Genomic DNA, 12,341 nt, shown 5'->3' with positions numbered 1-12,341 from the left:
AGTCCTGGGTTCAGATGTGGCCTCAGATACTTCCTAGCTATGTGACCCTGGACTAGTCACCTAACCCCAATTACCTAGCCTTTACTGTCTTCTCTCTTAGAATTGATACTTGATATCAAAACTAAGACAGAAGGTAAAAAAAGAAAAAGAACCCTTTTCTAGTCCCTCTTGATTCTAGTGTCTTTTCTCTGTTAATTATTTCCTATTTATCTTATATATAATGGCTTGCATTTTATAGTTTTCTTTGATGTTCTCTTCCCTATTAGATTATAAATGAGGGCAGCAACTCTTTTACATCTTTTTGTATTTTCAGCACTTAGTGCCTAGCACATAGCAGTTGCTTAATAAGTGTTTATGGATGGATTAAAACTAATTTAATTTCCTCCAATTAGTAAAAATTTACTTTCTCTCCCTTCCCTGCCCTAATTAAAAAAAGAAAGACAAAACTCTTGTCCAGGATGGGACATGATCATGTCTCAAAATGATGTAGATTTTAAAAGAATAAGAGGGGAAAAAAACCCAATGTCTACATTAAAACCCTTGTTTAAGGGAGGTGACTAGGTCTTATGACTCTTTGGAATGTACCTGAAACCCTCCAGGGCCTTGATTATGGGTTTGAAAAGCTCAGTCCATCCTGGAATGACCTTCCTGAGGCTCTGACTGTGACTGGGTAGTAGAGGGAGCCTGTGTGGCCAACTACTGCTGTCACAAGGGACACTACCCTGTTTGACAACTGAATGAACGAACTCTGACAATTAAGCATCCCATCTCTGCCAAGAAGGGAGAGAAGCACCTTTTCTCAATTTTTCTTCAAGGCTGAGTTTAGCCATTATACTAACCTGGTAGCCCTATCTTTTTCACAAGAGTAGCACGTGAGATTTTTATCAGCTATAGTCTAGATACATTTTAACTTTAAAATTCCCCTGATCTGGCAGCTTAGTAACACTGTAAAAAAAAAAAAAAAAGGAAATGTAGTCAGGCATGACCTGTTCTTGCTAAAACCACAATGACTCTTTGACCAACTTAAGTTTAAAAAAAAAATCTATAAAAGATGGCAGGGTATAGAAGATGGCAGGCAAATGAAGATTTGGAGTTTATTAAGGAGGATACCAGTAAAATTCAAAAGGAACTGAGGCCGGAGAGAAATGCTAAGAACAACAGCATTACAAATACAAATTATAACAATAGCTCACATTTATATAGAACTTTTTTTTTTTTTTTTTTTTTTTAAGATTTGCAAAGAGCTTTACAAAAATGGTCATTTTTTTTCTTTCAACAACTCTGGCAGATAGGTGCTATTTTAAAACAATAATAAAATAAAATAAAATTTTAAATTAAATTCATTTTAATATAAAAATGAAGATGAAGATGCAAGTAGGTGCTATTATTAGTCTTACTTTACATATGAAGAAATGGAGGCAGAGAACGGTAAAGTGACTTGAACAGAGCCACACAGGAAGTGTCTCAAGCTGGATTTGTACTTAAGTCTTCCTAACTCCAGGCCTGGTACTCTATCTACCATGCCCTTTTGTAGAACCTTATCTGTCCTTTTTTTGTAAGCTCTTTGAAATCTGGTTTCCTTAAATCTAGGACAAACATCAGATAATGCCTATCTTTCTTCTCTTCTCATTTCCTTAACTTTGTTTTATTTTTATTTTTTAAAACCTTAACTTTCTGTCTTAGAATCGAAGTAAAGTATCGATTCCAAGGCATAAGAGGGCTAAGCACTTTGGGGTTAAATGACTTGCCCAGGGTCATACAGAAAGGAAGTGTCTAAGGTCAGATTTGAACCCAGGTTTTCTCAACCCCAGGCCTGGTGCTCTATCCTCTGTGTTATCTAGCAGCCCCTGTTTCCTGCACTTTAAAAAGCAGCAATTACTGGAAATTGATGGGATTTCCGTCAATTAGGGGATCAAATCATAGCATATGATTGTGATGGAATACCACTGTGCTGTAAGAAATGATGAGCAAGTTAATATTTTAAAGACGTGTAAGAAACTAGGCAAGCCAGGCATTTTGGACCTTTGAGAGATGAAACATGGAAGGAGGAGATGAGAATGAGAGCTGGCCTGATGCAAAGACTTCTGGCAGAAGAACCAACTGAACACTTTAGCTTTGTGGTTGACAGCCCAGGAGGGAGGTGTTTTTTTGGGGGGGCTGATGGACCTACAAAGTGAAATCTAGAGAGTTTCCTGAGTTCTTCAGTGAAGATAAACCACATCACTTGATCTCTATTGGTTCCTGATCACATTGGAATAGATAACAACAGTTTCTTCAGTTTGGCCAGGGGTGTCTGGACTTCTGTGGGGAGCCGACCCCTGGGACCCGCAAAATTTTCCTGGGACATTGCCTTTCTATATCCCCCTTTAGTTAGCAACAATTCTAGTTGGAGGAGTATTATTTGGGGATTGGGTCAGAGAATTTGGGATTTGGGGGAATGCAGAAGTATGGACTGAAAGGGGCTTTAGGGAATCACCTGCACCTCCTTTCCCTGACACCCTTGTCTTACATCCCTTAATTATTTTGTTCCTGAAATAAACCCTTTTCATTTAGTCAGATCTGTGTTACTATATTGGTGGGAGACAGAATGTGTGGTTTGAGGGAGGAAGGATAGCAGACCTCCATTTTTAAACTGGATTCCAGCTGGGGATTTCGGGGGAGGCTTCAGTGAGTACAGCCCGGCACAAACATCTTATTGGGGTTTTACTTGTTTCCCCTTATAGAGAACACATTCTTCTAACTACGCCACCCTGGCACAGTTATCTAGGGGAACCCCATTTTTCAACCCCATTTGTCTCCCTAATAAGGAGGGGTGGCTGTGAGGGAGAAGTGGCCCTTATACATCAACCAGAGGATTACCAATTACACCCCTATCCTCCTAATCACCCCTTCATGAAACTTGTATTGGAGAAGCATGGCTAAGACATCAATTTATATGTCAATTTGAATTCTTACTATCCAGAAAAGGGGAGATGATTATCCTACATACCCTGGTAAGATCATGATCACATTTTAGGAAAGTTATTGATAAACTGCCCATTGTCTTTTCTTTTTCTTCTTTAAATTCTTACTGTCCGATTAACAACTCTAAGACAGAAAGGCAAGAGCTAGGCAATCAGTGTTTAGTAACTTGCCCAGTGTAACACAGCTAGGAAGTGTCTGAAGCCAAATTTGAACCTAGGACCTCCTGACTCCTGGTTCTATCTACTGTGCAACTAGCTGCTTTGATAAGGTAAACATTTTCAAAAAGAGGGAGGAAGTTGGCTAGGAAATGAGAAATAATTCCATATTCAGTTAAAGGAATTTAGGATTTTTAACTTGGAGAAAAGAAAGTTTAGAAAGAAGAGGGTAACTGTCTTCAAGTGTTTGAGGAATTCTTATGTGAAAAAGGGATGAGGCTTATTATTATTATTTTTTGTCCAGATCCCAGAATTAGGAGAAAAGAGTAGAAACTATAGTGGAAAGATTTTAGCTTCATATAAGGAAGAACTCAACAATTATAGCCGACTAAAAGTATAATGGGGCATTTTGAAAAGTAGTGAGACACTTACTGATAGGAAGTCTTCTAGTGAACCACTTAGGATGACTGTTAAGATCATGACAAGTCTGGTGTTGATCTAGATGTTCTCTGAGACCTCTTTTAAGTGTGAGCTTCTGAGTCTTTCATATTTACAGGGTATTTCAATACCAAAAGAAAGACACCTCTTATTTAAAAATTCCTCAACTTATGACAGCTGTTGTTGGATTTTTCATATTCTGATAGTGGAGTGTTAATTTCTCATTATTATTAAAATGTAATCTCTTTCTTATTTCTGGGCTACAAGATTTTCCTTTACAAAGTTTAGTGCAGAACTATTAGTTATGTAACTATTTTAAATAGTTATGCTTTCTGGAAAGATCATATGCTACAAACAGGTTGCATTTGTAAAAGGAATGCAGGGTTAATTTAGCATAAAATTGACTACAAATAAAATAAACCATGTTAATAGCATAAATAATAAAAACTATATGACTATATCAATAAATGTTGAAAAAACTTTTGACAAAATCCATCGCTCATTTTTATTAAATCCAGAAATCATAGGAATAAAATGACTTTTCCTTTCCTGAGAAGACCTTTATGCGATGATGCAAAGTAAAATGAGTAGAACTGAAGTAATTTATACATAGGTAATAACATTATGGGACAGACAGGTGGCACAATGGACAGAGCACTAGGCCTGGAGTTAGAGAGATTTGAATTCAAATCTGGTCTCAGACACTAGCTGTGTGACTTAACCCTGCTTATCTTAGTTTCCTCATCTATAAAATGAGCTGGAGAAGGAAATGGCAAACCCCTCCAGTATCATTGCCAAGAAAACCCCAAATGTGGTCACAAACAGTTGGACATGACCCAACAACAACAATAACATTATAGAGAACGACAACTTTGGAAGACTTTGGAATTTCTGATTGGTGTAATGACAAACCATCAGTCCAAAAGAATAAAGATGAAACATGCTGCTCACCTCCTGAGAGGGAGGTGATAAACTTAAAATGCAGAAAGAAGTTTACGTTTTCTGATACAGTTCAATAGGAATTTGTTTGGCTGCTCTTTGTAGACTGTCCTTTCTTTTCTTTTCTTTTTTTTTTTGTGTCTGCTACTTTATCTGTGTGATTGTCTCTCTCTTTTTCTGTATTTCTGCTGCCTTGTGTTACATGTGTGCAAATGCATTAATCTGCATTGCTGTTGCTATTATTATTATTATTTGGAGAATTATACTGCTTGATTTTGGTTAGAAACATATAAAACCTCTAGGTATCTTTCAGTGTTGCTAGGTGTCTCATTTTGTCTTTCTTTGTCTTCCCATTTTTCTTACTTTATCTTTCTTTGTCTTCTTCATTTTCTTTCTCTCTGTGAGGATTTTTTCCATTTTTTACATGTACATTTATTGGCATGCTTCTGGGATCTCTATTGTTTCATGTGCCTCTTTATGTATCTCTCAGTTTTTCTTTGTCTCTCTGTCTTTCTTTCTGTCTCATTCTCCGTCTCTCTGTCTCTCTGTCTCTGTCCCTGTCTTTCTTTCTGTCTTGTTCTCTAGAGGAATAGGCAAGAGTAATGCAATGGGTAACCCCAGAAGCTGTCAGTCCTCTGTTGGATTTACAGTTAATGCTTCCCCCTGCTGGAAGTGTCTTACAATTACAATCTTTGTCCTAAGCAGGACTGAACTATCAGTTTGTTGTCTAATGGATTGGGTGGACCTTTTTCTGAAAATAAGAATATTTGATTGATCTAATTGTAGCAGTGAGCAAACATAACCCTTCAGGCTAAAGGTAAGGGAAACTGATGCCCGCCTAGGACCAGGGACCTGTGGGAGAGCAGGCAAAGAAATAGCAATAAGAACGAAGAGGAGTTTCTTTCGTCATTAATCTCACCTACACAGGCTGTCTTTTAAGCGACTGATTATTTCTTCATAGAACGCAGAAAGATTTGCCTTGTGACAGGTCACAAAAAAGAATAGTAGGAGAATAGGTAGAAAAATGACCTCCTTTGTTTCATAAAATAGAAATAGGAGGAAAGAAAAAAGAGGGGCAGTACTAAGTGAGATAGAAGAACGTCAACTCTACCTGGTATTGCTAAGATTAGTGGACTGTTAGGTTTCCACAAGGTCCATTCTAGGTTTGGCAGAGCCTTCAACTGTTACTATTCTTAGGAGAATTTTACTGACTGCTTTTTTTCCCCTACACAGGAGTAGACTCTCTTTCCCCAAGGAAATCCCTTCATCCAGTCCCTTCATTCATTTAACAGTTTATTGGGCACCAATGATATTTGAGGGATGGTAGGGAAGAGAAAGAAGTCTATACCTCAACCCCTGTGCTCAGGGAGCTTAGACTCAACTTGTTGAGATGAGACTAGAAAAGTAGATGATGTAGGATTTTGAACGTGAAGGGATTTGGACTCAAGATGGATGACTTCATATGTATAATGGATACCATATTTCATATGTATCAGAGGGAGAATGGAGAGAAAGGGAGAATTTGGAATGGAAAAGATTGAGAAAGAAAAAAAAACACCCTCAAACCAAAATGGGGAGAATAAGAGCAAATACCTCTCTGTCCTGTCCACCAGAGTTGTGGGGAACAAAATGGGGTAATACATATATATATATAGTCTTGCAAACCGTATTACATTATATAAGTTACTATTATTTGAAAACTCTTGTTCAGGCTTTTCTTTTCTTTTTTTTAAAATCCTTAACTTCTGTGTATTGGCTCCTAGGTGGAAGAGTGGTAAGGGTGGGCAATGGGGGGGTCAAGTGACTTGCCCAGGGTCACACAGCTGGGAAGTGTCTGAGGTCAGATTTGAACTGAACCTAGGACCTCCCGTCTCTAGACCTGGCTCTCAATCCACTGAGCTACCCAGCTGCCCGGTTCAGTCTTTTCTGAATGGCTTCCATTGCATCAACCTGTTAAGAATTGAATTCCATCCCCTCAGAGATGCTTGATTTTAAGAGGGCTTTAGGAGTGGACCATGTTTTACCCCCAAAGAATGAATGGCTAGTTGGTGGAAGAATTTCTGGCATCAGGAGGAGAATTGTTTTTGAGTATGCTATGGGGACTGAAGGTAGACTTCTCTGAACCGTCAGCTAATTACTGCTTACTCCTGCTGGTCTAACCCTGGCTTTTAGATAACAAGGAAAAATAGAGTTCTGAACTTGAGTTTGGACACATTGGTTAGATGGACTATTTTCTCTCCCAAGCTTTATCAACTTCATCTGTAAAATGGAGCTAATAATATTTGTACTACTTAGCTCACAGAAATGTGGAAGCAAGAGGGAATTATTGAACCTTAAAGGCCTTATAAATATGTTTTTAAATTTAAAAAATTTTTCCAATTGCATGTAAAAAATTTTAACACAGTTTTAAAAAATTTGAGTTCTGAATTTTCTTTTTCCTTCCCCTCACTGAGAAAGCAAGCAATTTTATATGTTATACATGTGCAGTCATACAAAACATATTTCCATATTAGTGATATTGTGAAAGGAAACACAGATACCCCTCCAAAAACCCCCCAAGAAAAAACAAAGTTTTTTTTAAAGCATGTTTCAATCTTCATTCAGACTACATCAGTTCTTTCCCTGGAGGTGGATAGTATCTTTCAATATGGGTCCTTCAGAATTGTTTTAAATCACTTTATTGCTGAAAATCACTAAATCTTTCACAATTGATCATCGTATAACATTGCTGCTACTGTGTACAATGTTTTGGTTCTGCTCGCTTCACTTCGCATCAGTTGATGTATGTCTTTCCAAACTTTTCTGAAAGCATCCTGCTTGTTATTTCTTATAACACAGTAGTATTCCATCACAATCATATACCACATCTTGTTCAGCCATTTTCCAATTGATGGGTATCTCTTCAATCTCCAATTCTTTGTTGATAGTTCAGTTTTAATATTCTACTTGAGTCAGGCTGGGAAATAGCAGGGTCAATCAGACTGGTCTGTGTAGCCATCAGAAGGAGGTGGTGGTGGGTGTGAATGTTTCTGTAATGGAGTCTAAAGGAAGGACCTAGACAGACTTCAGGGGTGAGTCCAAGAGACAGAATGGTTCAAGGAGACCAGCTAGAAAACTGCAACTATGGCCACAAATCAAGACAGACTTCACCCAGAAGCAAGCACTGGAAAGAGATCCCAGATTTGGAGCTAACTAACCTTAAAAGTGTCTTTATTTTACAGATGAGAAAGACTAGATGGAATGACTTCCCTAAGGTCACATAATTAAGTGGCAGAACTGGGATTCTATCCCAGGTCTTCAGACTATAAATCTAATCTTTTCTTCTCTGCTGCTTTGGGGTTTACACCCACTAAACAAGGCATGGGTCAAAGTCAGACAAATACTTGGCTCCCTCATAGACAGCATCATCTCTTCTCCATCTGCTGTATTTTCTTCGAATAGAGAAGTGATACATTTTTCAGTGAAGCAGACTGTCTAGGTCCTCTTTTCCTTCTCCAGAGGTGGGGCAAAGCCCAGGAGGGAGGGATGGGAAAGAGGGGGGAGTGGTTAGGCTTGTGGTTTTCCTTCAGAGTCATCATGTTCCTCCTAGATGTGAAATCACTCATCTCCTTTTTCAAAGTTCTTCTGTGAGTCTAGCCTGGGAGGACAGGAGGAGAAGCTGTACAGGTAATGCAGGTAAGAATTCAGCTATGGTTTGGGGGCCTTTCTTTCTCTGTGCTTTGGGTCATTTCCCCTGGTATTTGATTTCCCCCACTTCATTTCTATTTAAATGCTTCCTGGCATATAGACCGTAGATTAGAGCTGGCTTTATGTAAAGGTAGAATTGGTGGTCCTGAGAAGGTCATGTCTAAAAAATTATTTCTTCTCTTTTGGACAGATGTTTGAAATGCCACAGACACATGTTGCTTCATCTTAAGAGTTTGTCTCCTATGGAAATGAAAAAAATTCTTATTTAGTTCAAGAAATGCTTGTTGAGGCTCTCCCTAAATATGTTTTTTTTGGTTTTGTTTTTATATTTAAAAAAAACACCCTTACCTTCTGCCTCAGAATCATTACTGATGATCAATTCCAAGGCAGAAGAGTGGGAAGAGTTAGCCTAATGAAGTGACTTGTCCAGGATCTCACAGTAAGAAAGTATCTGAGGTCAGTTTTAAAACCAGGACCTCCTATCTCCAGACCTGGCATTTTATCCACTGAATCACCTAGCTGCTCCAAGCTTCAGTTTTTTAAATCTGTAGAATGGGGATAATGATTCTTGCCTTTTCTAACTTGCAGAGTTGTGAGGAAAGTGCTTTGTAACCCTTGAAACATTGTATGAAGTAAGGTTCATTGATTATGATTATGTGATTGAATGAATGAGTGGAAATAAATTTATCACACATTCACAGAATATTAGAGATCAACCCTACATTTTACTAAAAAATTGAAGTCTAGAGATAAGAAGGAACTTGCTCCAGGTTATATTAGCTGGTCATTGACAGAGCCCAAACTAGAAACTGTCATTTAAATGTAACTCGAATCCTCTTTCTCCTTACTTTCACGAAAACTTGATTTCATGGGATAGGTTAGAAGTAGTATCCTACCCCCAAAATGCGACATTTCCTTTAACAGAGAATAGCCTATTGTTTCTCAAAGAGGGAAAAAACCTCAAGAACTGAAGTACAAATGATGAGTAGCAATTTCTTACACAAGAGTAAGCTTTGGTAAAGATAAAAGATTGTTGTGATTTCCTGGCACCCTAAGAGAGTAGAAATCACAGAGGACAGAAGAGTACAGGAAAGGGAAGAAGACAAGGGTCACGTTTTACCACTGCGTAATTTTTCCTAGGGCTGGTTCAGTTCTGGACCCCTTGGGTATTTCTTAACTTCCTAATTTCATTTATTGGTTGGGAATAGAAGTGCAGGTGAGCTAGGGGCTCAAAGCAGGGCTGTGGCTGGTCTGATCAGTTGTAGTAAGGCTCTCTCCTAGTATTTGATCTGGTCCCATTCTGAGCCTGGAGCAGTCCTAATAAAGTATGAAAGAGGGGGCAGCTGGCTGGCTCAGTGGATTGAGAACCAGAGACTAGACGTCCTGAGTTCAGATTCACTTCATATACTTCCTAGCTATGTGACCCTGGGCAAATCACTTAACCCCCATTGCCTAGCCCTTACCACTCTTCTGCCTTGGAGCTAATATGGAAGGTAAGGGTTTAAAAAGAAATAAGCAATATATGAAAGATGCTTACTACAAGATGCACAAGTTCTTTGTAGAAAGTCCCTCGCCAGCCTCTCTGATGCCAGTCCAAAAAATGCAACATGCACAAATGTACTCATTCATTCTTTTTACATTTATTTATTTAGTAAAACCCCTAATGTCTATCTTAGTAACAATTCTGAGACAGAAGAATGGCAGGGACTAGGCAGCTGGGGTTAAGTGACTTGCCTAGGGTCACACAGCTAGGAAATGGAAGAGGGCAAATTTGAACCCAGGTCCTCCTGATTCCAGGCCTGGTGCTTTATCTATCTACTCTGTCTATTCTATCCATTCCTTTAAAAATTAAGTTAAAAAAATTTGAAATAAACATTGAAAGACTTACAAAAATTTCTGAAGAGCAAAACAAGCTGAACCAAGAGTACATTATATATATCACAACAGAAATATTATTTAATAAACGACTTTTACATGTCCTCTTCCAGAGAAAAAACTGTTAAATACATAAGACATAATTTTATATATACATATATCTTCTTTTTGGTCAAATGATGACTTCTTTAATGGGGGAGGGAAGGTAGGCAGGAAGTTAACTGGATATTTAATGTAACAAGCAAACAAATAATTAATTAAAAATTTGTAATTAGCAGGTGTTTATTTCCTCTCCATTCTATCTTTCCTATTGAAAAAAGGAAAATCAAAATTCTTTTAAGAATCACTTAATTAGTTTTGGTAGAAACAATTTTTGACAATTGTTTTCTGACATTTTAAGATTCAGATTTTCTCCCTTCCTCCCTTCCTCACCTCCTTCCCCAGGCATATTGATTATACCAGTACTTTCCTATAATACCCATTTTCCTATTTTACACAGATATGATAAAAATCCCATGATGGAAATAAAGTGGAAGATGCATGCTTTGATCTGTACTCAGACTCCAACAATTCCTTTTTTGGCTGTGGAGAGCATTTTCATCATGAGTTCCTTAAAATCGTGTAGCAAATACACATAGTCAAAAAAATTCATACATTGACTATGTCCAGATATGTAAGTTTCATATTACATATGTAATGTAGAGGATGGCAGCATGGAATCCCTGCAAAATACAGAGTCAGCCTCACCCAGAATTCCAAAATACAGGGATCCCATGCTGCCATCCTCTACATTACACATATTAAGTCCATCACCTCTCTGTGAGGAGGTGGGTAGCCTTCTTCATCCCTGGTGCTCTAGAGTCACAGCTGGTCATTGCATTAACCAGAGTTCCTAAAGCTTTACAACAGACCCACAACCACTTCTTACATTTTCTTCCTTTCTGATATTTTCAGCAGGGCATGGCTTTAAGATTCATCACAAATGAAGACTTTTGGGGTTCTGCATTTGACAATTATAGCGACAATTTTACGGATATCATAGCATCCGATGCTATGCCTTGTGTTCTTGACTCCTGGAGAATCAACAAATATTTTGTGATGGTTATTTACAGTCTTGTGTTCTTGCTGAGTTTACTGGGAAATTCACTGGTGATGCTTGTTATTCTCTACAACCGGATCAGTCGTTCAGTCACAGATATCTACCTGCTCAACTTGGCCATAGCTGACCTGCTCTTTGCCCTATCACTGCCCATTTGGGCTGCCTCCAAGCTCAAAGGCTGGCTCTATGGCACATCTCTTTGCAAAATTGTCTCCCTCCTGAAGGAGGTCAACTTCTATAGTGGCATTCTGCTGTTGGCCTGCATCAGTGTAGACCGCTACCTTGCCATCGTCCATGCCACTCGTGCTTTGACTCAGAAGCGCCACTGGGTCAAGTTTGTCTGCCTGGCCATCTGGGGCCTGTCCTTGCTCCTGTCCATGCCCATCATTCTCTCCCGCGAGGCAATCCAAATAGAGGATTATGGCTTTGTCTGCTATGAGAACTTTGGCACGAATACAGCAAAATGGCGGCTGGTCCTGAGGATCCTGCCCCAGGTCTTTGGCTTTGTCCTGCCCCTACTGGTCATGCTCTTCTGCTATGGCTTCACCCTGCGCACCCTCTTTGAGGCACGTATGGGGCAGAAGCATCGAGCCATGAGGGTCATCTTTGCTGTAGTGCTTGTGTTCTTGCTCTGCTGGCTGCCTTACAATCTGGTGCTGGTTGCTGACACCCTCATGAGGACCAAAGTAATTCAGGAAACCTGTTGGCGGAGGAAGGAGATTGACCAAGCCTTGGAAGCCACCGAGGTGCTGGGCTTCTTCCATAGCTGCCTTAATCCTCTTATCTATGCCTTCATTGGACAGAAGTTTCGCCACAGCTTCCTCAAAATCCTGGCTGCCCATGGAATGGTCAGCAAAGAGTTCTTGGCACGCCACCAGGTTTCTTCCTCCTCCTTTGCCTCTTCTTCAGTTTCTGCTGCTGTCTGAGTATCATCAATTCATAATATCTCAGCAATCGAGATAACAGACGCTAACAATAAAAAATCATTATATTGACTGGAAGAGGAGACACAATATGGGGAAGAGAGCTTATGACATGCTTTTTCTGTGCCTGGAATATACTCCCTTCTCATCTCTGCTTCTCAGATTTCTTGTCTTTCTTTAAGGCTTAGCTGAGGTGCCACTTCCTTTGTAACATTTTCCCCAATCTCCCTCGTTTTCATCAGTCTGTCCCTCCTTAAATTA

General features: G+C 39.1%; 1 protein-coding gene across 1 annotated transcript; it reads left to right on the top strand.

Annotated features, from left to right (window-relative positions):
* Nucleotides 1-11,018: 11,018 nt before the first annotated feature.
* Nucleotides 11,019-12,083, top strand: CXCR1 (C-X-C motif chemokine receptor 1). Its single transcript, XM_044667540.1, has one exon. It carries the CDS (start codon nucleotides 11,019-11,021, stop codon nucleotides 12,081-12,083), a length of 1,065 nt encoding a protein of 354 aa, XP_044523475.1.
* The last annotated feature ends 258 nt before the right edge of the window (nucleotides 12,084-12,341 follow it).

This window comes from Gracilinanus agilis, chromosome 3 (genome assembly GCF_016433145.1).
Source record: "Gracilinanus agilis isolate LMUSP501 chromosome 3, AgileGrace, whole genome shotgun sequence".
NCBI classification, from domain to species: domain Eukaryota; kingdom Metazoa; phylum Chordata; class Mammalia; order Didelphimorphia; family Didelphidae; genus Gracilinanus; species Gracilinanus agilis.
Note: the sequence above shows the minus strand (reverse complement) of the source record. Positions and strands in the feature narration are given on the sequence as shown.